General features: G+C 44.7%; 1 protein-coding gene across 1 annotated transcript; it reads right to left on the bottom strand.

The window, feature by feature from the left end:
• Positions 1–3,177: 3,177 nt before the first annotated feature.
• LOC122926111 lies at positions 3,178–26,737 on the bottom strand. Its single transcript, XM_044277497.1, has 3 exons — positions 25,515–26,737; positions 5,487–5,545; positions 3,178–4,635 (listed from the first exon to the last, which is right to left on the bottom strand). Exons 1-3 carry the CDS (start codon positions 26,719–26,721, stop codon positions 3,388–3,390), a joined length of 2,514 nt encoding a protein of 837 aa, XP_044133432.1. The 5' UTR covers positions 26,722–26,737; the 3' UTR covers positions 3,178–3,387.
• Positions 26,738–26,977: the final 240 nt, after the last annotated feature.

Genomic DNA, 26,977 nt, shown 5'->3' with positions numbered 1-26,977 from the left:
AGAAAAGATGGAAAATAAAAGTTAAAACTTTCTGCCATAAGCAAAAGTTTAACTTTTCTGCTATAAGCTATAAAATAATTTGCTTAGTAAATGTCTGGAAGAAGGCCCCTCCCTAAGGCCTCATGCACAGGACCGTGACCGCGGATCCGCAAAAAATGGAAGCCGCCCGTGTGCCTTCTGCAATTTGCGGAATGGAACAGGCGGCCCATTGTAGAAATGCCTATTCTTGTCCGCAAAAAGGACAAGAATTGGACATGCTATATTTTTTTTGCAGGGCCTCGGAATGGAGCTCGGATGCGGACCCAAACTAATTAATGGAATGCGTGCACGCCGGAAGAACACACTGACACACACTGTTAAGTTGGAGCATTTCCAAGATTCTCTCTTTTAATAGGGCGGGGTGATGCCTTATATACGAACTACGGTCGTGTGCATGAGGCCTAACCCATAGCAAATGAAAGGACTACACAGCTTCATTGCACTGAAGTGAATACTAATGAGGCCTCATGCACACGACCGTTGTGTGTTTTGTGGTCCGCAAAACACGGATGGTGTCCGTGTGCGTTGCGCAATTTGCGGTACGGTATGGACAGCCTTTAATATAGCTGCCTATTCTTGTCTGCAAAGCGCGGACAAGAATAGGACAGGTTTTTTTTTTTTTTTTGCGGACCACGGAACGGAGCAACGGATATGGACAGCACACGGAGTGCTGTCCGCATCTTTTGCTGCCACATTGAAGTGAATGGGTCCGCATCCGGTATTAATCTTTACTTTGCATTTTTAAAGGTCTGCGCATGCACAGACAGGAAAGCCATATACGTTTTACACTTAATGCCTGATCTGGCACTAATACACTTCAATGTAAATTAATGCCGGATCCGGCATGTGATCAGTATTTTTAGCCGGAGAGAGAACTGCAGCATGCTGCGGTATTTTCTCCGTCCAAAAAACGTAAGAGGACTGAACTGATGCATCCTGAACGGAATGCTCTCCACTCAGAATGCATTAGGATAAAACTGATAATTTTTTTTCTGGTATTGAGCTCCAATGATGGAACTCAATACCTGAAAAAACAAAATCACTAGTGTGAAAGTACCCTATAACGGGTTGTGCCACTAATATAAATGTATCCCACCCAACAGATATCGCTGTTATATCACTTTACCTAAAAACCACCATTTATCAAAACAGCCCACCATTGTGTCCTGTGGTAAATTATTTTCCATTTCAGTTGCTGTTGGTTACGTCCTGTAGTGGAGCCTTTTTATAGAGGACGCACAAGTTCAGAGAACTTCTTCTCCACACACTCTGTGTGCAGTGTCAGGTACATGTCAGTTAGGAATGAATAAATAGATAGACAATAGATAGAGATAGGTACAGGGCGTAGCTAATGGCTCATGGGCCCTGGTGCACGAGTTCAGCTTGGGTCCCCCTTCCCTCAGTGCTTTGTGGCCAGGGAAGCACATAGGTCCTGATTTATCATTAGCTCAAGTCAAAATAATCGAGTGAAAAATTCGCAAATTTTTGCGCAATCGCTAAAACTGCGCAAAAATTTGCGACTTTTATTGGCTCTGCACTATGCTCGCCAGTTTTCTGAAAGTGGGCGTGTTTTCTTATGTAAATAAATCTCTAGACAGATTTACTATTGGGACAATTTAAAAAGTCGCAAAAAATTGTGCAATTTCACTCCAGTGGAGGTCCATGCTTATCTTATGCGACTTGTTAATAGAACATGCGACTTTATCGTAAAGACGTGCGACTTTTGTAAAGCTGCTTACTGACTGATAAACTGCTACCGTCAAACCATATTTATCACAGTATTAAAGGGCCGATAATAAATCTGACTTTGGACAGATGTAAAAGTGGAGTAAGATGTAATTGTAATGATAGATCTGGCCCATACTCTTCGTGCTGCCTGAAGCAAAAATTTAAACTGCACCCCCCCCTTTCCTGCCAAGCCAAATACTTGACCTAACCCCTTCCCTCCCACCAGAGGTGTAACTTGACCAGCATGCACTTTCTATAATGCCAGTGTCTTATGTGGCACAAGGGTCTTTGGGCCCCCTCAGGCTCCTGGGCCCAGTAGCGACTGCTACCTTTGCACTTCCTAAAGCTACGCCCCTGGATAAATAGATAGCGCAAAATGCATTATTGTTTATCTATCTAACAAATGAGCATTTTGAATATGTGAAGATTGAAAATGAACTGGTTAGTGTCAGATAGCTGTGGATCACAGTGTCAGGAGTCAGGACACATCTCACTGCCCTAAGGCACGAAGGGACAGCAGTCTCATGACAAACCAGAGAGTAGCATTCGAGTATGGCAGGATAAGAGAAAAGTGCAAATGAGGTGAAATTGAAAAAAAAAAAAAAAAAAAACTAAACAAAAAAAAAGATCCAAGGAGCAACAGGAGCTGGAGTGTTTGATGAAAAACTTTAGAGTGAAAAGTACTTTATGGCACCATCCCTTTAATATACACATAATGCAGCATGAAGCTGTCCCGAAAGAAGAAAAATTCTGGTTGGCAACCCTGATCTTGCCCAGGAAAACAGGGGAAGCTGTATTGCATTAAAATTGTCGGGAGGGAAGCGTTCCTTCCTGGCAATCGCCTGCTCGTTAGTAGAGGAGACCACTGCACTGATCTCCTCCACAGTATAGGGAGGATAGATTGCTAATGCCATCTCTCATCCCCATATTGACTTGTTGTTTGCCAGCAGTAGATTGTGATTAGACAACACGATCTGCCGGCAAGCAATGATTTTTTAAGCCTGCTTAAAAACCTGGATTGCCTGATAAACAAGAATCTGCTCATTCATCGTGTAATCGGCGGCAGTATTATACTGGCAGACCGTTGCTAATGGACGTTCCTATGAACCCTCGTTAGTGATGATCTGGTACATTATCGGACAGTCTAATACAGTCTTTACTCCAAGAAGAGTTGGCAAATCTCCTAGTCATTCCTGTTAGGCCTCATGCACACAACATTATTTTTTTGCGGTCCGCAAAAAGGGGTTCCGTTGTTCCGTGATCCGTGTCCGTTTTTGTTTCCATGTGTCTTCCTTTATTTTTGGAGGATCTCCAGACATGAAGGAAAGTAAAAAAAAAATCTAAGTCAAGTTTGCCATGCAAATGATAGGAAAAAAACGGACGCGGATGCGGATGACAATCTTGTGTGCCTCCGTGTTTTTACACTGAACAATTGACTTGAATGGGTCCGCGAACCGTTGTCCGTGAAAAAGGTCATATTTTTTTTTTACGGACTTGAAACACGGATCACGGACGCGGATGACAAACAGTTCATTAGCCGAATTTTACACGGACCCCTTGAAAGTCAATGGGTCCGCAGAAAATCATGGAAAAAGGAACAACGGACACAGTGGTGTGGGGTCACATGAAGGAGGACCTACCGTTTTTAAAACGCCGTCTGCGAACAGCTGTGTTGAAAGAGTAAATCTTTCTCAGCACTACTCGCTGACGCGGCTTAAGAGCTGCCGTTTCTGCATGACTGGGCATTTCTTTTAGATTTTTAGGTGAGATGGTCTGCAGATATGTGATTATATCAGATATCCCTGCATGTAAAATATCTGTAATTACAGCCACATCTACATCATGTGTCTTATTTCCCCCTATGTTCTCATCAGGATCACACAAGTCACCTGTGTTTGGTTCCTGTAAGACAGTCAGTGGATCAGTCATGTTACACTGCTCCTCAATGTGTCTCATCTTCCTGGACAGCTCGTCCTTCTTTATTCCCAGCTTCTCGATCATATGAGACAGTGACAGTGAGACCTGTTCTTCCTGCCTGGAAATGTCACTCAGGACCTTCTTCTCCAGGTCATCCAACTGTCCCCTGATACCTTTAAACAGGGCTATGACTCTTTTTTCTTCTCCAGATGCTTTTGCTAGGGCTTTTCCCCTGTGCTCCTCCAGACTTTTAACTCTTTGATCAGTTTCCATTCTGTCTGTGATGAGTTTCTGTAGAACATTTCTCAGTTTCTCCTTCTTCTTCTCAGATGCCTCATCCAGCATCTCCACCCGGTGTCCCCGGTGTTCTCCAGCCAAACTGCAAGACACACAGATACAAGCCAAGTCCTCAGTGCAGTAATATTCCAGGATCTTCTTATGGACAGAACATTTCCTGCTCTCCAGAGAAGTGCTGGGCTCAGTTAGGACATGTTCTGCTGACTTGCTGTGAACTCTCAGGTGATTATCACACAGAGAAGCCTCACACATCAGACAGGACTTAATAGCAGGTACAGGAGAGTGAATACAGTAAGTGCAGCAGATCCCAGTGACCTCCTTCTGATGTGATTGAGTAGACAGGAAACGTTCTGCTACATTATGTAGATTTATGTTCCTCTGCAGTGCAGGCCGCTCCTGAAACTCTTCTCTACATTCAGGACAGGAATAAACCCCTGACTCCTCCTGTGTATTCAGGACCTGATCTATACAGACCCGGCAGAAGTTGTGTCCACATCTCAGGGTTACAGGATCAGTAAAAGTGTACAGAAAGATGGAACATTCAAGCTCCTTTCTTAGACCAGCAGTCGCCATAGCTGACAGCAGAAGGAAGAAATGAAAGTAACATTCTCCAGTGAACACCCAGTGGGAGTGATCTTCGTTTATCAGAAAGAGCTACAAGGGATGTTAACACCCTCGCCCTTCTAACAGGAAAAATACATATCCACTGGCTGCTATATATACACGCAAGTAGACAACTATGTTATGTAATTATTACAATGACAAGATATCTCATTGTATTGAGCTGCATGTAAAGAAAGTTAATACAAGGCACTTACCAATGTTGATATGGATTTGGTCAATCCCAGACCGTATGTGGTCATCTGCCATTGAGCCTAATTAATGGAATGCGTGCACGCCGGAAGAACACACTGACAGACACTGTTCAGTTGGAGCACTTCCAAGATTCTCTCTTTTAATAGGGCCGGGGTGATGCCTTATCTAAGACACACAACATAGGTTTACATAGGCAATGTGTTATAGTACATTAGGCAGTTCATGATTGGCTGGTTCCATATAAGGTGGTCTTTCCTTCCCAGGATTCTTGTCTTGTGTACACAAGGTGCAGTCCCAGATGGAGGAGTCATCTTAGTCTCTGTGAACTTTACTAGATGGAAGGGGGGAGAGAAGGAGCTGGCAGCCATTTTAAATAAGGAATGTATAACAAGTGAAATCAGCATTGTATAATTCCCTCACAGTCCCCCCTTAAAATGCCATTTTACTGTCCCTAGATGAGTTGTCCTACCACATCTGTCTCTATGTGCCTAGGAACTCTTTGAATGCTGCACGTTAGACGAGTGATGGCTTGTCCATCACCCCCCTTGTTGCAGACTTTGCTCATAGAAAAGTCAAATGTCTATCCCTCATGGTTGAATGACTCGATAATTAACTAGAAGTGACTGTAGGGGAGTGTAGGGTTTTTCAGTTTCTGTGTCATCATATTGGAAGAAGGTGAGTGTGGTTACCTCAACAGTCTTCTCCATCACCTTCCGGATACAAGGCAGGTCACAACACACTACTAATGCTAGGATAACCAGGATTATTAGAACCATAATCCCTATTTGGGCAAGAATCTTCTGCCACCCATTCATCCAACTAAAGTACTGGTCCCAGGGGTCTATAATCCCTGAGTTCTTTTTTTAGTTCTGTTGACAAATCCTCCAACTTTTTAATGGCTAGAGTGACCTACTCATTTGGACCAGTATTGTCTGTAATATACAGTACGCTCAGCATACACCAGCATCAGGAAGCATCTTACAGACCCCACCTTTCTCTGCCAAAACCATGTCTAGAGCTAGTCTATTTTGAAATGTCATCCGTGAGGTGATTTCCAATTGTTCTGCTAGGCCTTTCAGAGCATCCCTAGTGTAGTTCACAAACCTCTGCTGGTTGTAGTATATGTAATTTATCCAATCAACATTTTTATTAATGGTAATTATAGGAATTAAGGACTCAAATCCTGCCTTTACCTGATCTCTGGCTTTAAATTCATTTGGTACCCCCCTTGGGACTCCAATAGTATCTATATATACATGTGGATCAAAGCTTCCTCCTGGGGAAACTTCCCTTTTCCTTCGTTTATTTTCTGCCATAGGGGTCTTCTCTCCTAGGATGTGCAAGGGCATAATGGCCTTTGCTAAAGCACATTCACCAGTCCAGTTACCTTCTAACCGGGTTCTGATTTTCATATCCCACAGATCCAATAGATGTCACCAAGGGATTGCACCTGATTCTGTGTTTCTTCTCCGGTCAGGTTACTGTAGGTAGAACAGTACCCTATTGTAAAGTTTCCTAAGAACCTTTTCCCTTTCCCATAGTTTGTGTAGCAGGTGTAATTACCGGGGTATATGGTCAGACCTTCACTGGGCTTTGAGGTTTTGGTAACTATGGGGTATCTAGCCTTCCAATCCTCACAGGCAGAGTGATTAGTTGAGGTGTTTGTGTAAAGACTGAGGAAGCAGCATTCTATATCCCGGGGAACGTTCAGGAGTACTGTACCTAGTTGGGGGAATGCTCCTCCACCAGGGGAGGGCTGGCAGGCTTCTTCCTGGGGGGAAAATCCAGTCAAGTGGCCAATTTTTAGCCCCGCCCATTATTAAAAGCCCCTCCTACATATAATAGGCCACTCCCAACAAACACTGTACAGCTGAAATTCTATTGTTGAGGCCTGTCTCTACACATCATAAGGAGAGGGGAGGGTCTGTCCTGGCTGCACTGCCTGCTTCATATTATACAATAGACAGCCGGCTACAGCCAGGAAGCTCCTCCACTCTCCTCCCTCCCCAGACCCTGCTCAAGGCCTGTGGTTCCCCCACCATCTGCCAGCCGCCCATGGCCTGCTGCCCCCCCTGGCCTTCCTCACCCAGCTCTGAATCCTCCTTCTGCAAATGGCAGGGGGAGGAGCCGGAGCATCTCCTCTCCTACATAGCGCCCCATACCTCTTACATCCAGTGATGTCACCTTTGTTGTAGACGTTCTCTTTCCTCATCTTCTCCATTCAGACCAGACCACCATGATGATTTTTCAGCCATCTCCTCTCTCTGCAGAGATTGACAAACAGACATTAGTGTCACAACCAGACAGCTGAGAAGCTCTGACAGAAGCCTTTCAGAACCTCCTCCTTGAGTTTTCTTTGTTTTGAATTTCAGTTCCTCATCTTGTTAGCCTCTCTCAGCTGTCATGTAGTTGGACTGATTGCATCCCTTTAAATTCCTCCCCATAATGCATTAGTGTGCGGCTTATACAACTTTCTGGAGTGTGTGTGCGCATGCTGATCCTGTTTTCCAGCCTTCTACAAGATAAGTGCTGTACATTTATTTGTGATTTTCTGTTTGCTGGATCCCAGGTGACCCTGACTCCCTCCGTGTCTAGTGTAGGGAGCCGGTGGTCGTGTCCCCTCACTATTGTAGGGTGTTCAGGTGGTATATAGTCGAGGTACGTGGATATGCGATCATCCACCATTGGGATTTTCGCATAGGTTGAGCAGACAGGGAGAGTGCCAGGTCTTATGCAGGGGTCTCCCTTTTGTTCCTTAGTTTTGGATCCAGTGAGTTATATATTCATTTTGCATTGTCTTGTTTCCTGTACACCTTCCGTGACATTATAAGCCGCCAAAACCATCTCAAGCATGGATCCGGTTTCACTTTTGACTGAACGCTTCCAGGGTCTTTCATTGGAGGTAGCTGATCTCCGTAAGACTCTTTCTCAGTTTCTAGTGACCGGTTCAGCTTGCGTTTATGGAGTTTGTTCTGAGCCTAAGATCTCGCTCCCGGATACGTTCTCCGGGGGTAGTGAGAATTTTGTGCGTTTCAGAGAGGCTTGCAAACTCCATTTTCGCCTTCTTCCCCATTCCTCTGGTGATGAGGAACGGAGGGTGGGGATCATTATATCGCTGCTCAGGGGTAACGCTCAGTCATGGGCCTTTTCGCTGCCAGTGGGGGCACGGCCCCTCCGTTCAGTGGATGATTTCTTTTTAGCCCTGGGTCAGATATATGATGATCCGGATGTTGCTTTGGCTGAGTCTAGACTACGTCTGTTATGCCAGGGTAAACAATCCGCAGAGATATACTGCTCAGAATTTCGGAGATGGGCAGCTGATACTGGTTGGAATGATGCTGCACTCCGAAGTCAATTTTGCCATGGTCTTTCAGAGGGATTGAAAGATGCATTTGCCTTTCATGAGAGGCCTATCTCCTTGGACTGTGCTATGTCTCAGGACGTTCGTATTGACAGGCGTCTAAGAGAGAGAGGAGAGATCTCTCCTTCCTGTCATACTCAGTCCCAGGACAGTTCAGCGGTCTCGATCTATGCGCAGGGGTCTCAGTCGCTGTCAGCCCCTTCTGAGCAGGAGCCCATGCAGCTGGGGTTGATTGCCTCTGACAATAGAAGATTCAGCCCGCATGGGAAGGTTTGTTTTTGTTGTGGAGGTATAAATCATTTGGCAAATGTTTGTCCCTCTAGGAGATTTAGGCAGTTTTCTGGGAGTAATAAAGAAACAAAAAGGAAAAAATCTTTTAAAAATGTTCCATCTGTTACTATTGGCAGGGTTGAGGCGGAAATTGAAGGTTTTCTGTTTGCTTGTAGTTCCCGTTTTTTCCTGCCTGCCAGGGTGGCGCTAGAGAGCAAGAACATTTTTTGTGAGATTTTTGTAGATAGTGGAGCAGCTGTCAATCTCATTGATAATCATTTTGCGATAACTCATGGTTTCCAGGTGTGCACTAAAGGATATTCCTGTTTTTGCTATTGATTCCGCTCCACTTTATCAGAAATCATTAAAGGGCATAGTTCACAATATTTGTTTAATTGTGAGTGATGCTCATGTTGAGGATGTGTCATGTTTCATCCTTAGCGGATTACCAACTCCTCTTGTGTTGGGGCTACCCTGGCTCACTAAACATAACCCCACCATTGATTGGCAAGCGAGGCAAATAAATGGTTGGAGTGACTTTTGCAGAGAGAATTGCCTCACGACATCTGTTTCTGAGGTTTCTACTAAGACTGTACCACCTTTTCTCTCTGAATTTTCAGATGTCTTCTCTGAGAGTGGAGTTCAGGATTTGCCCCCACACAGGGAGTACGATTGCCCTATTAATCTCATCCCAGGCGCCAAGCTCCCTAAATCTCGTTTATACAATCTTTCCCAACCTGAAAGGGTCGCTATGCGTGCTTATATCTCGGAGAGTCTGAGAAAAGGACACATACGACCCTCGAAGTCACCTGTTGCCGCTGTTTTTTTCTTTGTTAAGAAAAAAGATGGTTCTTTAAGACCTTGTCTGGATTTCAGGGAGCTGAACAGTATCACTATTCGTGACCCTTATCCGCTTCCTCTGATCCCGGACCTGTTTAACCAGATTGTTGGGGCTAAAGTCTTTTCCAAATTAGATCTAAGAGGGGCATACAACCTGGTCAGGGTCAGAGAAGGAGACGAATGGAAGACGGCCTTCAATACCCCTGAGGGCCATTTTGAGAATTTGGTTATGCCTTTTGGTTTGATGAATGCCCCAGCCGTTTTTCAGCATTTCGTGAACAGCATTTTTTATCATTTAATGGGAAAATTTGTATTAGTGTATTTGGATGACATTTTGATTTTTTTCTCCTGATTTCAAAACTCATAAGGAACACTTACGTCAGGTCTTGCTCATCCTGCGGGAGAATAAATTATACGCAAAACTGGAAAAATGTGTGTTTGCGGTTCCAGAAATTCAATTTCTGGGGTTTCTTCTCTCCGCTTCTGGTTTTCGCATGGACCCCGAGAAGGTCCGCGCTGTGCTTGAGTGGGAGCTTCCTGAGAATCAGAAGGCGCTGATGCGTTTTTTGGGCTTTGCCAATTATTACAGAAAGTTTATTTTGAATTATTCCTCCATTGTTAAACCACTCACTGATATGACCAGAAAGGGGGTAGATTTTTCTTCCTGGTCGGTAGAGGCGCATAAGGCCTTTTCTAATATCAAGGAGAGTTTTGCTTCCGCTCCCATCTTGGTACAACCTGATATTTCTCTACCCTTCATAGTTGAGGTTGATGCTTCTGAGGTGGGTGTGGGTGCGGTCTTGTCTCAGGGTTCCTCTCCTGCCAAATGGCGACCGTGTGCCTTTTTCTCGAAGAAACTCTCCTCCGCAGAGAGAAATTACGATGTGGGAGATAGGGAATTGTTGGCCATCAAGTTGGCTTTTGAGGAATGGCGCCATTGGCTAGAGGGAGCCAGACACCCTATTATTGTGTTTACTGACCATAAAAATCTGGCCTACTTGGAGTCAGCCAAGCGTCTGAACCCGAGACAGGTCAGATGGTCTTTGTTCTTTTCAAGGTTTAATTTTGTTGTCACGTTCCGCCCTGGGGTTAAGAATGTGAAGGCAGATGCCCTGTCACGTTGTTTTCCGGGAGGTGGGAATTTTGAAGACCCGGGTCCCTCGCTTTAAGAGACAAGATTTTTAAGGAACACCATGATACGGTCCTTGCTGGGCACCCGGGGGCAAGAGCCACAGTGGATCTCATCGCTCGGAGATTCTGGTGGCCTGCGCTTCGTAAGTCGGTTGAGGGTTTTGTGGCAGCCTGCGAGACTTGCGCTCGTGCCAAAGTCCCTCATTCACGGCCATCAAGTCCTCTCCTTCCCTGACCCATTCCTTCCCGTCCTTGGACACATCTGTCCATGGACTTCATAACGGACCTGCCTCGTTCCTCGGGGAAGACTGTGATTCTGGTGGTGGTGGACCGTTTTAGCAAAATGGTGCATTTCATCCCTTTTTCCTGGTTTGCCCAATGCTAAGATGCTGGCGCAGGCATTTATTGATCACATTGTCAAATTGCATGGTATTCCTTCAGACATAGTCTCTGATAGGGGCACGCAGTTTGTTTCCAGATTCTGGAAGGCTTTCTGTTCTCGCTTGGGGGTTCGGTTGTCATTCTCTTCTGCTTTCCACCCGCAGTCGAATGGCCAGACAGAGCGCGTCAATCAGAATCTGGAGACATATCTGCGCTGTTTTGTGGCGGAGAATCAGGAGGATTGGTGTTCTTTTTTGTCCCTTGCTGAGTTTGCTTTAAATAACCGTCGTCAGGAGTCCTCTGATAAGTCACCATTTTTTGGTGCATATGGGTTTCATCCGCAGTTTGGGACTTTCTCGGGAGAGGGGTCTTCTGGTTTACCTGATGAGGACAGATTCTCCTCGTCTTTGTCTTCTATTTGGCAAAAGATTCAGGATAATCTAAAGAGCATGAGTGAGAGATATAAGCGTGTGGAGGATAAGAGACGTGTGCCTGGTCCGGACCTGAATGTTGGTGATCTGATGTGGTTGTCTAACAAGAATATCTAATTGAAGGTTCCCTCCTGGAAGTTGGGTCCTAGGTTTATTGGGCCTTACAAAATCCTGTCTGTCATCAATCCTGTTGCCTACCGTCTTGATCTTTCTCAGACTTGGAAGATCCATAATGTTTTTCATAAGTCCTTATTGAAACCTTATGTTCAACCCATTGTAACCTCGCCTTTGCCTCCTCCTCCGATTATGGTTGATGGGAATCTTGAATTTCAGGTCTCTAGGATTGTGGATTCTCGTCTTGTCCGCGGTTCTCTCCAGTACCTCGTTCATTGGGAGGGTTATGGTCCTGAGGAGAGGATGTGGGTCCCAGTGACGGACATTAAGGCCACTCGTCTCATCAGGGCTTTCCATAGGTCCCATCCTGAGAAGGTGGGCTCTGAGTGTCCGGAGTCCACTCGTAGAGGGAGGGGTACTGTCACAACCAGACAGCTGAGAAGCTCTGACAGAAGCCTTTCAGAACCTCCTCCTTGAGTTTTCTTTGTTTTGAATTTCAGTTCCTCATCTCGTTAGCCTCTCTCAGCTGTCATGTAGTTGGACTGATTGCATCCCTTTAAATTCCTCCCCATAATGCATTAGTGTGCGGCTTATACAACTTCCTGGAGTGTGTGTACGCATGCTGATCCTATTTTCCAGCCTTCTACAAGATAAGTGCTGTACATTTATTTGTGATTTTCTGTTTGCTGGATCCCAGGTGACCCTGACTCCCTCCGTGTCTAGTGTAGGGAGCCGGTGGTCGTGTCCCCTCACTATTGTAGGGTGTTCAGGTGGTATATAGTCGAGGTACGTGGATATGCGATCATCCACCTTTTGGATTTTCGCATAGGCTGAGCAGACAGGGAGAGTGCCAGGTCTTATGCAGGGGTCTCCCTTTTGTTCCTTAGTTTTGGATCCAGTGAGTCATATATTCATTTTGCATTGTCTTGTTTCCTGTACACCTTCCGTGACAATTAGTTTCCCACATTTCCATCATCTTCACATCTTCTGAACACCCTTTCCTGCAACCCCCAATACTATACTGCAGGAACAATTCTTGGCACACAGTGATCTAAAAAATAACTGCGCCCAGACACTAATAGTATAAAGGTAATGTCCCCCAAAAATAATTGTGCTAAGCTGATACTATGCCAGGTTGCCCCCCAAAAGTAACAGTGCTCCCCAAAATCCCACCAATAGAAATAATTCTCTGCCAGAGCACACTTAGTAGTAATAGTGCCCCTATAGTGCCCATACTAGTAATCATGTTCCTCATAGCCCCCCAGTAGTAGTAAAGCTCCCCATAATACCTCCTAGTAGTAATAATTCTCCCTATAATATGACAGTACAGGTAAAGAAGTGTGGGCAGCACCACTGTCAATGGGGTACAGTCGGAGTGTCAGCGGCTGTGGGGGCTATCCACCTCCAAAATGTAAAAATAAAGAATTCCGCAGCACATCCAAATCGTAAAAAAGTAGAAAAAGGCTTTATTCACCAGACATGCGACATTTTAATCCTCTCAATGGGATTTTTCTCAAGCAGTGACACAGTGCGCAGTGCAGTGTACATATTTAAGCAACTTCACATCATTAAACAATGAACAAATTAAATACATTCATTAAGGACAATAAATTCAAAAATATGAATACAGACAATATTATCCGTATGCTGGTACAATCACATCCTGTCTCAGATCTAAATATAGTGATATAGTGTCGATCCTTCTCATGACAGTTTCAGCATAACCATACAAAATACTCTAATTGTGAAAATCATCAACACAGGTGTAGGTCTTCTTCAAAACCCAAAGTGTACAGGTGTACCTTCAGTGAAGTGATGAGCTGGGTCGCAGGAGCGCACGATGGGGTCAATGCACGTGGGTCCCGGCGTCTCTGGCATTACATTGCACATGTCAAAGGACCTTCCTGAATACTCCGATCACGTGATCACCTATTCAGACCGATCGTTAGAATGCGCATGTCCAAGGACCTTGGAACATGTGATCATACCATGTGATTGCACCCCCGATCATGTGACTAGATGTATCGCATCGTCAGAAGGACAATATAAGATTCCAAATACTCCACAGTCTCGCGGACACTTCAGAGGATATGATCGCATGTTCGATGTTCTCAAATGTATGATTACCATATCTGGAGCATTGTAGTTTTCCTGGAATACCTCACACATATCAAAATGTAAAATCATTGAGATAAAAACTGTAGATATACGCATGAAGCTGACATAATACACAGGCTTGCACCGGCTCTAAGTAGAGTCCCATTGTGATCCGCATGGTACCAGTTCACATGTGAAAAACAAGACAAATGGGTCAACGATCAATCTGAGAGATAAAGGTGACTGTATAGACGGAAGTACCGTTACTATAAAGAAAAGAAAAAATATATGTAATATGCGGTAGTACCGCCACTTTTCTTATTAAATATTGGACTCAACATGGTTATTATTAAATGGCCCCCTAGTCTAAACGAGGAGTTCAGCTCATGTGGCTCATACTGTCATCATAGAGCCACAGGCTAAAATATCCCCCCTGTACGTCGGATACCATTCCTGGAAATCCAACATGACAGACCCAGGATCATCCTCTAGATTCCGGGGGCAAACTTATAAAGGTCCATTGGAAAATCTTAGATGTCACCAATCTCTCTGAGATCAATGACTCGAAAGGCTTATCCACATATGAAACCCGAACGTGTAGATAAGGCAACTGGACACCACAAGTATCTCATGGCAATGTCGCGTATAGTCAAGTTAATGTGTAAGATACAAAATAAATAATGCACAGAAATCACCTAATGAGTCTAATTATTTTTATATCCGCAAGAAATTTTGCTATACATTGAAAAACAAAGTGAATATAGACTTATAGGATAAATAATTCGGGTCCCATCATGATTCAATAGATTGACCTTCCATCGCTCACTCCTGATGTAAACAAGCCCAATGTTCACCATAATCCTGAAGGTAATAAAAACAATATATAAGATCACCCTGTTATATAAACAAGGGGCACTACCACACATAACTCCATATAGAAACAGACGAGCAGAATCCAAAGCACAATCACTCAGGACAATAACCAGGGCCTATAATCCACATTTAATCCCTGAGGTCTCAATGTGTTTAATTTGGCAATCCATCGGATCTCACATTTCTTAAGTAAAGCATGTCTATTGCCACCCCTACGCGGAGTGGGAATATGATCAACCAACATACATTTGAGGTCCCTTTCCTTGTGGCCCATGCCAGTAAAATGCTTTGGGACTGGAAGGTCCATACGTTTTTTACGAATGGTATATCGGTGCTGGTTAATTCTACTTTTAAAATCAACTGAAGTCTCACCAACGTATAGTAACTGACATGGGCACCAAAGAATGTATACGACAAATGAAGATTCACATGTCAAAAAATGTTTGATATGGTATTTTTTCTGTGTCAATGGGTGCAGGAAGAAACTGCCTTTTTGCATATATCGGCAATTAATGCAATTTAAACAAGGAAAACTCCCCAATTTGGGGCAGCGTAAGAAGGTCTGGCCAGACTCTTTTTGTGGACGTATATCGGTATGAATTAATTTATCTTTAATATGACAGTACATGAAATACCCCCGCTTAGTGTCCGCAGTTGAGCTAATGTCCCCATAATGTATGCCAGTATAAAATACCCCTATATAGTGCCCCAGTAAATGCCCTCATAGTGCTCCTCTCCCCCTTCCCCATAGTGTCCCCCATAATATGCCAGTAAAAAAATGCCCCTTCTTAGTGCCCTCAGCAGATGTCCCTAAAGTGCTCCTCTCCCCCATAATGTGCCAGTAAAAAATGCCCCTTCTTAGTGCCACTATATGCCCCAATAGTGCTCCACTCCCCCATAGTGCCCCAAATAATGCCCCATAGTGCCGCTCTCCCCTATAGTGCCTCCCATAATGTGCCAGTAAAAAATGCCCCCTTAGTGCCACCAAATGCCATAGTGCCCCCCCATAATGTGCCAATAAAAAAAGCCCCTTTAGAGCCCCCACTTCCCCATAGTGCCCCCAAATAATGCCCCTATAGTGACACCAGATGGCCCATGGTGCCTCTCACCCCTATAGGGCTCAGACGGCCTATCAGAAGAACAGGGGAGGGAAATGCCTCTCCCTCCCCTGCCCCACAGCACAGCCATCTGTATCGCTGTCCTGAGGACGGCGATACAGATGAATATGGAGATGAGCGCTTCCACAATGGAAGCGCTCATCTTCTACTGCCTGCCGCCACTGCTGCCCACCGCAATTATATACAGGGCCGCGCCGCCTGTGGTGATCGGCGGTGCAGCCCTGAGGAATTTAAAAAAAATATATATATATTTGTTAAAGTCGGCCCAGCGGCCGTTTTTTTAGGGCGGCCTGGGGGGCAATTGCCTCCCTGCCCCCCGGCCCAGCCCGCCCCTGTCCTCCACATACATAGCAGTTGGATTGGTTGTGTGAATTCGCACTGTATTTCATCCACTCCAACCACAGGTTGATATCTAAATACCCTGTTTCTGAGACCATAATGTCCTCAAAGGTGGGATCTGCTATGGCTATCATATCTTTGAAAGTGGAGACGAGAGGTTCTAGGGAATTAACAGGTGCATTTGTTGTCTTGGGTTGCCAGTCTGAAGATTTGTACATATCTTTTATCTGAAACTTCCCTTGTCTGCCTCTGGTTCCCCCTGCCATCCAAGCACCAAGAATACATGTACCTGCGTCCCCAGGACTGGGGTTTTCTATGTTTAGTGTAAGGTTCATGCTCGTCCCAGTCCTTGGTTTGGCCGAATGTTTCTGTGGGGGCTTCTCAGTGCGACCTGGATTGCATTTTGCACATATGGCACATGACTTGCAGTATCTGTCTGTCACTGAAGTTATCCCAGGGGGCCACAAAAAGTTTGTTGATCAAGTCATTCATCAATCCCTTAGATAGGTGTCTAGCCCCATGTGTCCACTGGACCACCGCCAGGTACAATGTCTATGGGAGGCAGAGTCTCTTCCCTATCCTCCAGATGCTGTCTTCCTGCGCATAGGGGGAGTAGGGGCCCATTGTGGAATTTGTATTCCTGCCTGCCAAGGCTAAATCCCCCTCTTGTGTAAGTGCAGGTTAAACATAGATATAAGATGAATAAGTATACAAAATACATAATTTCCTCCCTTTTGTGAATAATTTCAGGGATTGCTCAGGAGGTACATTGACATGTGCTAATCACACATCCAGGACTTGCTACTTCTTCACCTGATTCCCCTCTGAGCATCCAGCAAATTACATCACAATTACACGCATCACCATAGTATATAAGAATAGTGTACAGAAAAATCGATTTGCCTCCCCCATCAACACTACATGTGGTCTCCCACTTGGTCTGGGATGATTCTCAGCTGCCTTCTTATATAGGGTGTGCTTGGGGACCATATACTTTGTCATGTGGTAAGATAAAAGTGGCAGGTGTCAGCTGGACCAGGGTGCACGTTCCATCCTTCTGAGCAGTGACATTTGCTTGCCACCAAGGGGCCTCTACCCACCCAGCTATGGGAAGGACCACTACTGTGGAGTTATATTTTTGGTCATCCTGTCCCTCTCTCTCCTCTTTGAGGCAAATAGCCAGCAAGACATATGGGCAAGTTCATAAAAATTTAGAGGAATTGCAAGAAAAGGCATAGCCCTTGAGCTGACAGGGCTATGGGTACAAATCCAGCAATTCCTAAGATTCCAGTCTCTATGCAATATTTGGTGATGTTTAAGAAACTAATTGTCCCAGTCCCCCTTCAACATCTCATTAAGAGTCTATATTCTTTGCACCAAGATCAATAGTCACATAAGCGGAATGAGAGGCATCAACACTCAAAACGTTCTTGAAATCCATGGACCCAATCTGTTTACTTGTAGTGGCAGTTGTGAAGAAGACTTGGAAGGGTTCATCAAATTGGGGGTCGAGGCTTTTCCTGACGTGTCTCTTCAGGACCACCCAGTATCCTGGTTCCAAAGAGTGGCTCCCTTCAGGACTATTTGGATCTTAGATATCTGTATGTAGTCCACCTGCAATCTCTGAAACAGGTAATCAGGTACTTGGGTAGGCTTACCAGGGTTATGCATGTAAGGCATACCTGTACAACTTTTTCTCAGCCACATTCTGAAACCCTGAGGCAAACTAGTTCTGTAACTGAAGGTATGAAGTTATGGACCACTGACTGTGACAAGGTGACTATCATGAAAAACAAACAGGGCAGACAGACCTTAGTGCATATAGGACCCTCCTTCTCCTTGTATGGCACCTCCCTCCATCCATACTTATGAGGGGATGTCTGGCTCTGGAGGGTCCATAGCAGTTCTACTTCTACTGCAGGCATGGCCGATGGGGCAGCCACCATCAAGGGGAGTAATGCTGCCTTTCTGGCTGCCTGATCTGACAATGTATTAATCAGAGTTTCAGCGGGTCTGCTCTTTGGTGTATGCTGACACCTTCACCATGGCTGCCCTTTTATGTAATATCAGTCCAATAACTGTCATACAACCTCAGCATTCTAAGTTTACCTACAGAGCTCAAGAAACTGCAGCTCCCCCAAATGGCTCCAAAGTCATGTGCTACACCAAACGCGTACCTCAAGTCCATATGGATGTTCACCTCTTTTCCGTTACCCAGATTACATGTTGCAGTGATTGCCTTCATCTCCACATCTTGTGTCAAGCAACTAGAAGGGAGTGGTTTCTGTATCACTGCCTCACCAGTTTGGACTATGGCATACCCGGTGACAAATCTTCCTTGGTCTTTGTCCCATGATCTTGGGCCATCTACAAAATACTCAGCAGAAGGATTATTGAGTGGTACTGTCACAACCAGACAGCTGAGAAGCTCTGACAGAAGCCTTTCAGAACCTCCTCCTTGAGTTCTCTTTGTTGTGGTATTCAGTTCCTCATCTCGTTAGCCTCTCTCAGCTGTCATGTAGTTGGACTGATTGCATCCCTTTAAATTCCGCCCCATAATGCATTACTGGGTGGCTTATACTTCTTCCTGGAGTGTGTGTGCATGCTTATCCTGTTTTCCTGTCTGCTACAAAGTTAAGTGCTGTTCATTTATCTGTTATTTTCTGTTTGCTGGATCCCAGGTGACCCTGACTCCCTCCGTGTCTGGTGTAGGGAGCCGGTGGTCGTGTCCCCTCACTATTGTAGGGTGTTCAGGGGTTATATAGTTGAGGTATGTGGATATGCAACCATCCACCTCTGGGATCTTTGCATAGGCTGAGCAGCCAGGGAAAGTGCTAGGTATTGTGCAGGGGTCTCCCCTTGGTTCCTTAGCTTTGGATCCAGTGAGTCATATATGCATGTTGCATTGTCTTGTTTCCCGTACACCGTCCGTGACAGGTACACCAGGAATGTTTTCATACCTATCAATACAATCATATTTTTGTGTCATGTCACCTGGGCATTCCTCACTGACTAATTGGAAAATTAGAGACTGGATGTCAACTTGTTCTCCGCTTTCTCCATGCCCTCCCCCCTCTTCCAACTACACGAGCAGCAAGGTGGTTGGATTCAAAATATTGCAACACTTAACTAGATTGGAGGGTAAGAGAAGTGAAACCTCATATCTGATGAATCTAACCTTGGAAAGATGTTTAGTTGGGTAAAATTTCAGACACCGCATGGAGCACTTGCAGCTTTTTAACAGATTCAGCTGCAGCCCCAACTGTTCATGAACAAATGTAGATCCTATGGTTACAGGCTGCAGAACCAATGAGTACTACCCCAAATCTTTTTGGAACACACAAGGTCAGAACTCAATTCCGCACAGACGTAACAAGGAACTGACACAGCATTCAAAGTAGAACAGACATAGGAACATCTGGGGACAGACACAAAGAAACATTTCCAATACATTAACACACACAATTTCCTTTAACTAACAACAAACAATAGGTTTTCCTGGAGCTCCATACACATTATATGAAAGTACATAAAACACACGTGATTACTAACTCTCTCTAAACACTCAGTGTCTTATCAACCATTCACATTCGGCCTTGTCTACAAGCTTCACACACTCAATCAATTTATGAGGACAACACTTCAGCTACACATTCCATTATCCCTTTTCAGTCATGAGGTCACTCTACTCACAGCTACTTACCCCCAGTGTCTCCCTTCATACAAGTACCCAGCTTTCCTGTAACTCAACAATCCATTCACACACAGATATTCAGGGAGAAAGTAACATATTAAAAACACAATTTCTGGCTAATAATGGACATTCTTCTTATCTTCTCTCCTACAAACAGAAACGTAAAACAGATACAAATCAAATCATTCAAGACAAAACCTTAAAAATGCATATAACAAGATAAACAAAATGAATACAATGCCACGTGGACTTACTGATTGATATATATATATATGGGATATCCCAAACTATATACAAACATCATCAGTAAAATTACTTATTAGTTAGTTACACATATAAAAAATACAGTTCTCTCTTTTTTTCTTCACATGGCACATTCCCCTTAAAAATAATTAGTAATTGGGAAAGAAATAATCAATCTCTACTCTGATTCTTCTTGTTTACAATCTATAGTAAACAAAATGAAGACAATTCATAGCCATCACTTCAATCCTCAGTTTAATTATTTAATTCACAATTTATCCAGCTTTCTTACTCTTGTTTGAGGTGGCACCAAGGGCAATCTATAGGATCTTGTCCAGCCTCTCTTTCTCGCTCTTACACCTCCTTTATTGACTGGCTCGGGGGTTCCTCCACCTAACTATAAATGTTCAATCTAATTACCTGAAGGTTTGGGGTTACCGGTTTAATAACATTTAACCCTATGTGTGGTTTCGGGTATCCCCCTTAAAGGGAGTCTGTCACCACATTTGAGCATATTAGACTGATCAAATAGCGTTATATGTGCCACTGAGAACTTAAAAACGGTACCTTTGTTGTATCTAATGGAGTTTTCTTTCAGCCAAAAATGAACTTTTAAGATTCTGTAAATGCGCCCTCTAAAGTGCCCAGGGCGGCGTCTCAATCGTCCGAGCCCCAGGCAGCACCTCCTCAACGGCTCATAACCCTGCCCTCCGTGTGCCTCTGCCCGCCCGTTTAGGCTACTTTCACACTAGCGTTCGTCGGTCCGCTCGTGAGCTCCGTTTGAAGGGGCTCACGAGCGGACCCGAACGCTTCCGTCCAGCCCTGATGCAGTCTGAATGGATGCGGATCCGCTCAGACTGCATCAGTCTGGCGGCGTTCAGCCTCCGCTCCGCTCGCCTCCGCACGGACAGGCGGACAGCTGAACGCTGCTTGCAGCGTTCGGGTGTCCGCCTGGCCGTGCGGAGGCGTGCGGATCCGTCCAGACTTACAATGTAAGTCAATGGGGACGGATCCGTTTGAAGATGCCACAATATGGCTCAATCTTCAGGCGGATCCGTCCCCCATTGACTTTACATTGAAAGTCTGGACGGATCCGTACGAGGCTATTTTCACACTTAGCTTTTATATGCCAATATAATGCAGACGGATCCGTTCTGAACGGAGCCTCCGTCTGCATTATTATGATCGGATCCGATCGAACGCTAGTGTGAAAGTAGCCGTACTCTCCTCCTCTCTCCTTTTCCACTGCGCCCGCTACGAATTTGACCGCGCAGCCGCAGTGAAAAAGGATCGAGGAGGAGAGTAAACGGGCGGGCAGAGGCACACGGAGGGCAGGGTTATGAGCCGTTGAGGAGGTGCTGCCTGGGGCTCGGACGATTGAGACGCCGCCCTGGGCACTTTAGAGGGCGCATTTACAGAATCTTAAAAGTTCATTTTTGGCTAAAAGAAAACTCCATTAGATACAATAAAGGTACAGTTTTTAAGTTCTTGGTGGCACATGTAACGCTATTTGATCAGTCTAATATGCTCAAATGTGGTGACAGACTCCCTTTAAACAACCTTCACTAATCCCCAGCCCTCCTTATATACACTAAACATTAACTCACAAACACATTCAGGACATGACATGTTATTTTCTCAAGTTCGTCAGGAGTATTCCCAAACTTTCACAATTTGTCTATTTCCCCGCTGCCACTTATTTATGGCGCGTATATTTGAATCCCCGCTACCACTTATTTATGGCGCGTATATTTTATTCTGACACCCTCTCTTAAACCAGAGACAATCTTACTACTTAACTTCTGGCAAGGACTCTTTGTATCGCCCTCACTGGCGGACTCGGAAACAGCAGACAATATACACACAAATCAACCGGCAGATGACCCTTAATAACAGGTAGGTTCAATGTAGACTCTGAGCAAGTACATTCACCTGTCTTTGGTGACCTTCAACAACCGGACAAGACTACGACCCCACCGAATCACACCATGGGGATACACAGGTAAGAAACTAAATGACAGAATCTCTTACCGTGTTTGGAGGTGATCAGGCTCTGTCCCCGTCCGTGGTTTAGATGGTGTCGCGGTCCCTCTCGGTCGGCTGGTTGTCGGTCACAACTCAGAGTCCCTGTTTCAGGCGCCAAACTGATATGGATTTGGTCAATCCCAGACCGTATGTGGTGATCTGCCATTGAGCCTAATTAATGGAATGCGTGCACGCCGGAAGAACACACTGACACACACTGTTCAGTTGGAGCACTTCCAAGATTCTCTCTTTTAATAGGGCCGGGGTGATGCCTTATATAGGACACACAACATAGGTTTACATAGGCAATGTGTTATAGTACATAGGCAGTTCATGATTGGCTGGTCCCATATAAGGTGGTCTTCCCTTCCCAGGATTCTTGTCTTGTGTACACAAGGTGCAGTCCCAGATGGAGGAGTCATCTTAGTCTCTGTGAATTTTACTCGATGGAAGGGGGGAGAGAAGGAGCTGGCAGTCATTTTAAATAAGGAATGTATAACAAGTGAAGTCAGCATTTTATAATTCCCTCACAATGTATTGTTACTATCCATATTGCTTCCTTTGCTGGCTAGATCCATTTTTCCATCACATTTTGCACTGCTCATTTCCATGGTTATGACCACCCTGCAATCCAGCAGCGGTGGCCGTGATTGCACACTATAAGTAAATGTACCGGACACTCTGGTGACCGGTACTATGGGAGCTCACATATGCTGGTGCTTTTTTCTATAGTGTGCAAGCATGACCACCACTAATGGATTGCACGGTGGTCGTAACTAGGCTTGAGCGAATTGAGCTTTGGATCATAGATCCGAAGTCGATTCGTTTAAAAACTTTGTTTTAATGCTGTCCGGTGACCTGTCTCAGTACAGCATTAAAATGTATTGCCTCTGTGTAGGCAAAATTGGTTTCAGCAGAAGTCGCTACAGACTTCTGTGAATGAATTCGGTAAGCACTTCTGCATCTCTAAAGACATTTAAAATTAGCAATCCGCAGTCGGATTTGGTACTGAAGTAACATCCGGCACCAAACCCGACTTCGGATTGCTAATTTTAAATGTTTTTAAAGATGTACAATTGATTACCAGATTCATTCACGAAAGTCTTGCGCGACTTCTGCTGAAACTAATTTTGCGTACATGGAGGCAATACAATTTAATGCTGTACTGAGACAGGTCTCCTGACAAGATTAAAGCAAAGTGTTTGAACTAATCAACTTCGGATCTATAATCCAAAGCTCGATTCGCTCAACACTAGTTATGACCATGGAAATGAGAAATGTATAATGTGATGGAAACATTTATTCTGCCAGCAAAGGCAGCAATATGGATAATAACAATACATTAGTAAGTGCCTTGTATTAACTTTACATAATAAATGCTATTTGCTGAAGTAACACAACCCCTTTTATATATGATATGTATGTGATATATACTTGCACTAATCCCTGTGTATAGTGAGGCCATGTACAATATCTCACAAAAGTGATTACACCCCTCACAAATTTGTAAATATTTTATTCTATCTTTTCATGGGACAACACTGAAGATAGGGCACTTTGATACAATGTAAAGTAGTTAGTGTACAGCTTGTATAACAGTGTAAATTTGGTGTGACCTCAAAATAACTCAGCACACAGCCATTAATGTCTAAACCGCTGACAACAAAAGTGAGTACACCCCGATAAGTGAAAATGGCCAACTTGTGCCCAATTAGCCATTTTCCCTCCCCGGTGTCATGTGACTCGTTACTGTTACAAGGTCTCAGGTGTGAATGGGGAGCAGGTGTGTTACATTTGGTGTTATCGCTCTCATACTCAATCATACCGGTCACTGGAAGTTCACCATGGCATCTCATGATGACACCAAGATAAACTTTTTTGATTCAGATGGTGTCAAGTGTGTGTGGCAGCAACCAGGTTAGGAGTACAAAGACAAGTGTGTCTTACCTACAGTCAAACAGGGTGGTGGGGGTGTTATGGTTTGGGGCTGCATGAGTGCTGCCGACTGTGGGGAGCTACAGTTCATTGAGGGAACCATGAATGCCAACATGTACTGGGACATACTGAAGCAGAGCATGATTCCTTCCCACATGATAACGACCCTAAACACACCTCCAAGACTACCACTGCCTTGCTAAAGAAACTGAGGGTAAAGGTTATGGACTGGCCAATCATGTCTCCAGACCTAAACCCTATTCAGCATCTGTGGGGCATCCTCAAACTGAAGGTGGAGGAGTGCAAGGTCTCTAACACCCATCAGCTCTGTGATGTCGTCATGGAGGAGTTGAAGAGGATTCCAGTGGCAACCTGTGAATCTCTAGTGTACTCCATGCCCAAGAGAGTTAAGGCAGTGCTGGAAAACAATGGTGGCCACACAAAATATTGACACTTTGGGCACAATTTGTCCATTTTTACTTAGGGGTGTACTGACTTTTGTTGGCAGCAGTTTAGACATTAATGGCTGTGTGAGTTATTTTGAGGGCACACCAAATTTACAGTTATACAAGCTGTACACTAACTACTTTACATTGTATCAAAGTGTCAGATCTTCAGTGTTGTCCTATGAAAAGCCCTGTGAGTTATATGCCTTCAGACCGGATATTGTTGTGTGAAGCTTTAATAAGAGATGAGAACTGCATTGTAATTTTGTGCAGAAATTCCCAATGAATATGTAACAAGGAAGGGATTAATTGCCACAAACTATGCAGTGCTGGGCTGATTCAGGGCGTAGCATAGGAGTCATATGTGGCCGCTGATGGGTGACTTAGGGCTATTGTTCATTGTACCTCTCTTCAGTTGCAGAACTGCAAGGGTTAACGTTCTTGTGCTCTGTAAGCTACAGTGAGGTTGTTTCCAATTGCTCATAGGCTATATAAGCTGTGCTGAATTTCTGATTCCTTGCCTGATTAATTGGTCTCAATAGACCTTGCTAGGTCTATCTAGCTGGCTAGAGCCTGTAAAAAAAATATATATAATCCATTTGTCTGCTTGTTTACTGATCTCTGCCTGATTTTGGATCCTGGACCTCTGTCTGATCCTGGATTCTGATCCTCTGCCTCCTGATCTGACTTGTGCCTGTTGACTATACTGATCCTGTGCCACTGCCCTGACTTTTGGGCTTTTTCACGGATTTGCATTAACTCTGTCAGCCCTGATGTCACGATCAGTGTGGGGGGAAAGCTCCACACTGAACACAGGAGGGAAGGGGAACAGTAACTGGGCCTGGAAACTTTGGAAGAAACAGGTCGCCTCCTAAACAACCCTGATCCGGGCCCTGACTACCTATCAATATGAATAGACCTTGAAGGTAGGAATATTCATATGCAGGATACCTAGGCCCTTATTTCCCTATAAGGCCCTGAAGTAAGGTTAGGACCAGAAACAACCCATTCCTCCCCAGATGGACGAATAGAAGTCTCTGTCTCAGGCCCAGATACAAACAACAGGGAATATAACAAACACAATACAATAGGAAAAGACAAGACTTAGCTTAAAGTAGAAAACTGGCAACTCCAGAAGCACCACAGAGTACAACCGACCAGCTAGTAAGAAGACAGGAAGAAAACCTATTAACCGTACCTCCAAGAGTGAGAAGCGGCTACTTATGGGAAAGGTAAATTACCAACAAGCAACACCTGAACCTGAAGCAGGGGATGTGGCATTCACCAAAACACAGACACAATAAGATCCACAAGGAACTTGTCAATTTACCCCACGTGTTGCCAATCTCTCTGATCGCCTGGTACCTGCCAAGGGAACGTCCGTGACAGTACCCCCCCCCCCCCCCTTCTACGGGTGACCTCCGTGCAAATACTTGAAGGGGGAGTTATTGCTTTGTAAAGGGTGTCTGCGAACAGCTTGGTTTAAAGGGTAAGGCTTTTGGAGCATTACTTGCTGAATCGGCTTTGGAGCTGCAGTTTCTGCATGTTTGGTCAGAAATTGGAACATGTGGGGTTGTGGACTCATTTCTTTTGGATTTTTAGGTGAGATGGTCTGCAGATATGTGATTATATCAGATATCCCTGCATGTAAAATATCTGTAATTACAGCCACATCTACATCATGTGTCTTATTTCCCCCTATGTTCTCATCAGGATCACACAAGTCACCTGCATCTGGTTCCTGTAAGACAGTCAGTGGATCAGTCATGTTACACTGCTCCTCAATGTGTTTCATCTTCCTGGACAGCTTGTCCTTCTTAATTCCCAGCTTCTCGATCATATCAGACAGTGACAGTGAGACCTGTTCTTCCTGCCTGGAAATGTCACTCAGGACCTTCTTCTCCAGGTCATCCAGCTGTCCCCTGATACCTTTAAACAGGGCTATGACTCTTTTTTCTTCTCCAGCTGCTTTTGCTAGGGCATTTCCCCAGTGCTCCTCCAGACTTTTAACTCTTTCATCAGTTTTCATTCTGTCTGTGATGAGTATCTGTAGAACATTTCTCAGTTTCTCCTTCTTCTTCTGAGAGGCCTCACCCAGCATCTCCACCCGGTGTCCCCGGTGTTCTCCAGCCAAACTGCAAGACACACAGATACAAGCCGCATCTTCAGTGCAGTAATATTCCAGGATCTTCTTATGGACAGAACATTTCCTGCTCTCCAGAGAAGTGCTGGGCTCAGTTAGGACGTGTTCTGCTGACTTGCTGTGAACTCTCAGGTGATTATCACACAGAGAAGCCTCACACATCAGACAGGACTTAATAGCAGGTACAGGAGAGTGAATACAGTAAGTACAGCAGATCCCGGTGACCTCCTCCTGATGCGGCTGAGTAGACAGGAAATTCTCTACTATGTTACATAAAGTTATGTTCCTCTGCAGTGCAGGCCGCTCCGGAAACTCTGCTCTGCATTCAGGACAGAAATAAACCCCAGGCTCCTCCTGTGTATTTAGGACCTGATCTATACAGACCTGGCAGAAGTTGTGTCCACATCTCAGGGTTACAGGATTTGTATAAAGGTTCAGACAGATGGAACATTCAAGCTCCTTTCTTAGACCAGCAGTCGCCATAGCAGACAGCAGAAGGAAGAAATGAAAGTAAAATTCTCCAGTGAACACCCAGTGGGAGTGATCTTCATTTATCAGAAAGGGCTACAAGGGATGTTAACACCCTCGCCCTTCTAACAGGAAAAATACATATTCTTTCACAAACTATTCCCAGTTACGTCATGTTTCTACAAGATAAGGTTGACCCTTGTTCTGACTGAACACTGGCTGCTATATATACATGCCAGTAGACAGCTATGTTATGTAATTATTACAATGA

The sequence above is a fragment of the Bufo gargarizans genome, chromosome 2 (assembly GCF_014858855.1).
Source record: "Bufo gargarizans isolate SCDJY-AF-19 chromosome 2, ASM1485885v1, whole genome shotgun sequence".
Lineage (NCBI taxonomy): Eukaryota > Metazoa > Chordata > Amphibia > Anura > Bufonidae > Bufo > Bufo gargarizans.
The sequence above is the reverse complement of the archived record's forward strand: the minus strand, read 5'-3'. Positions and strand labels throughout refer to the sequence as shown.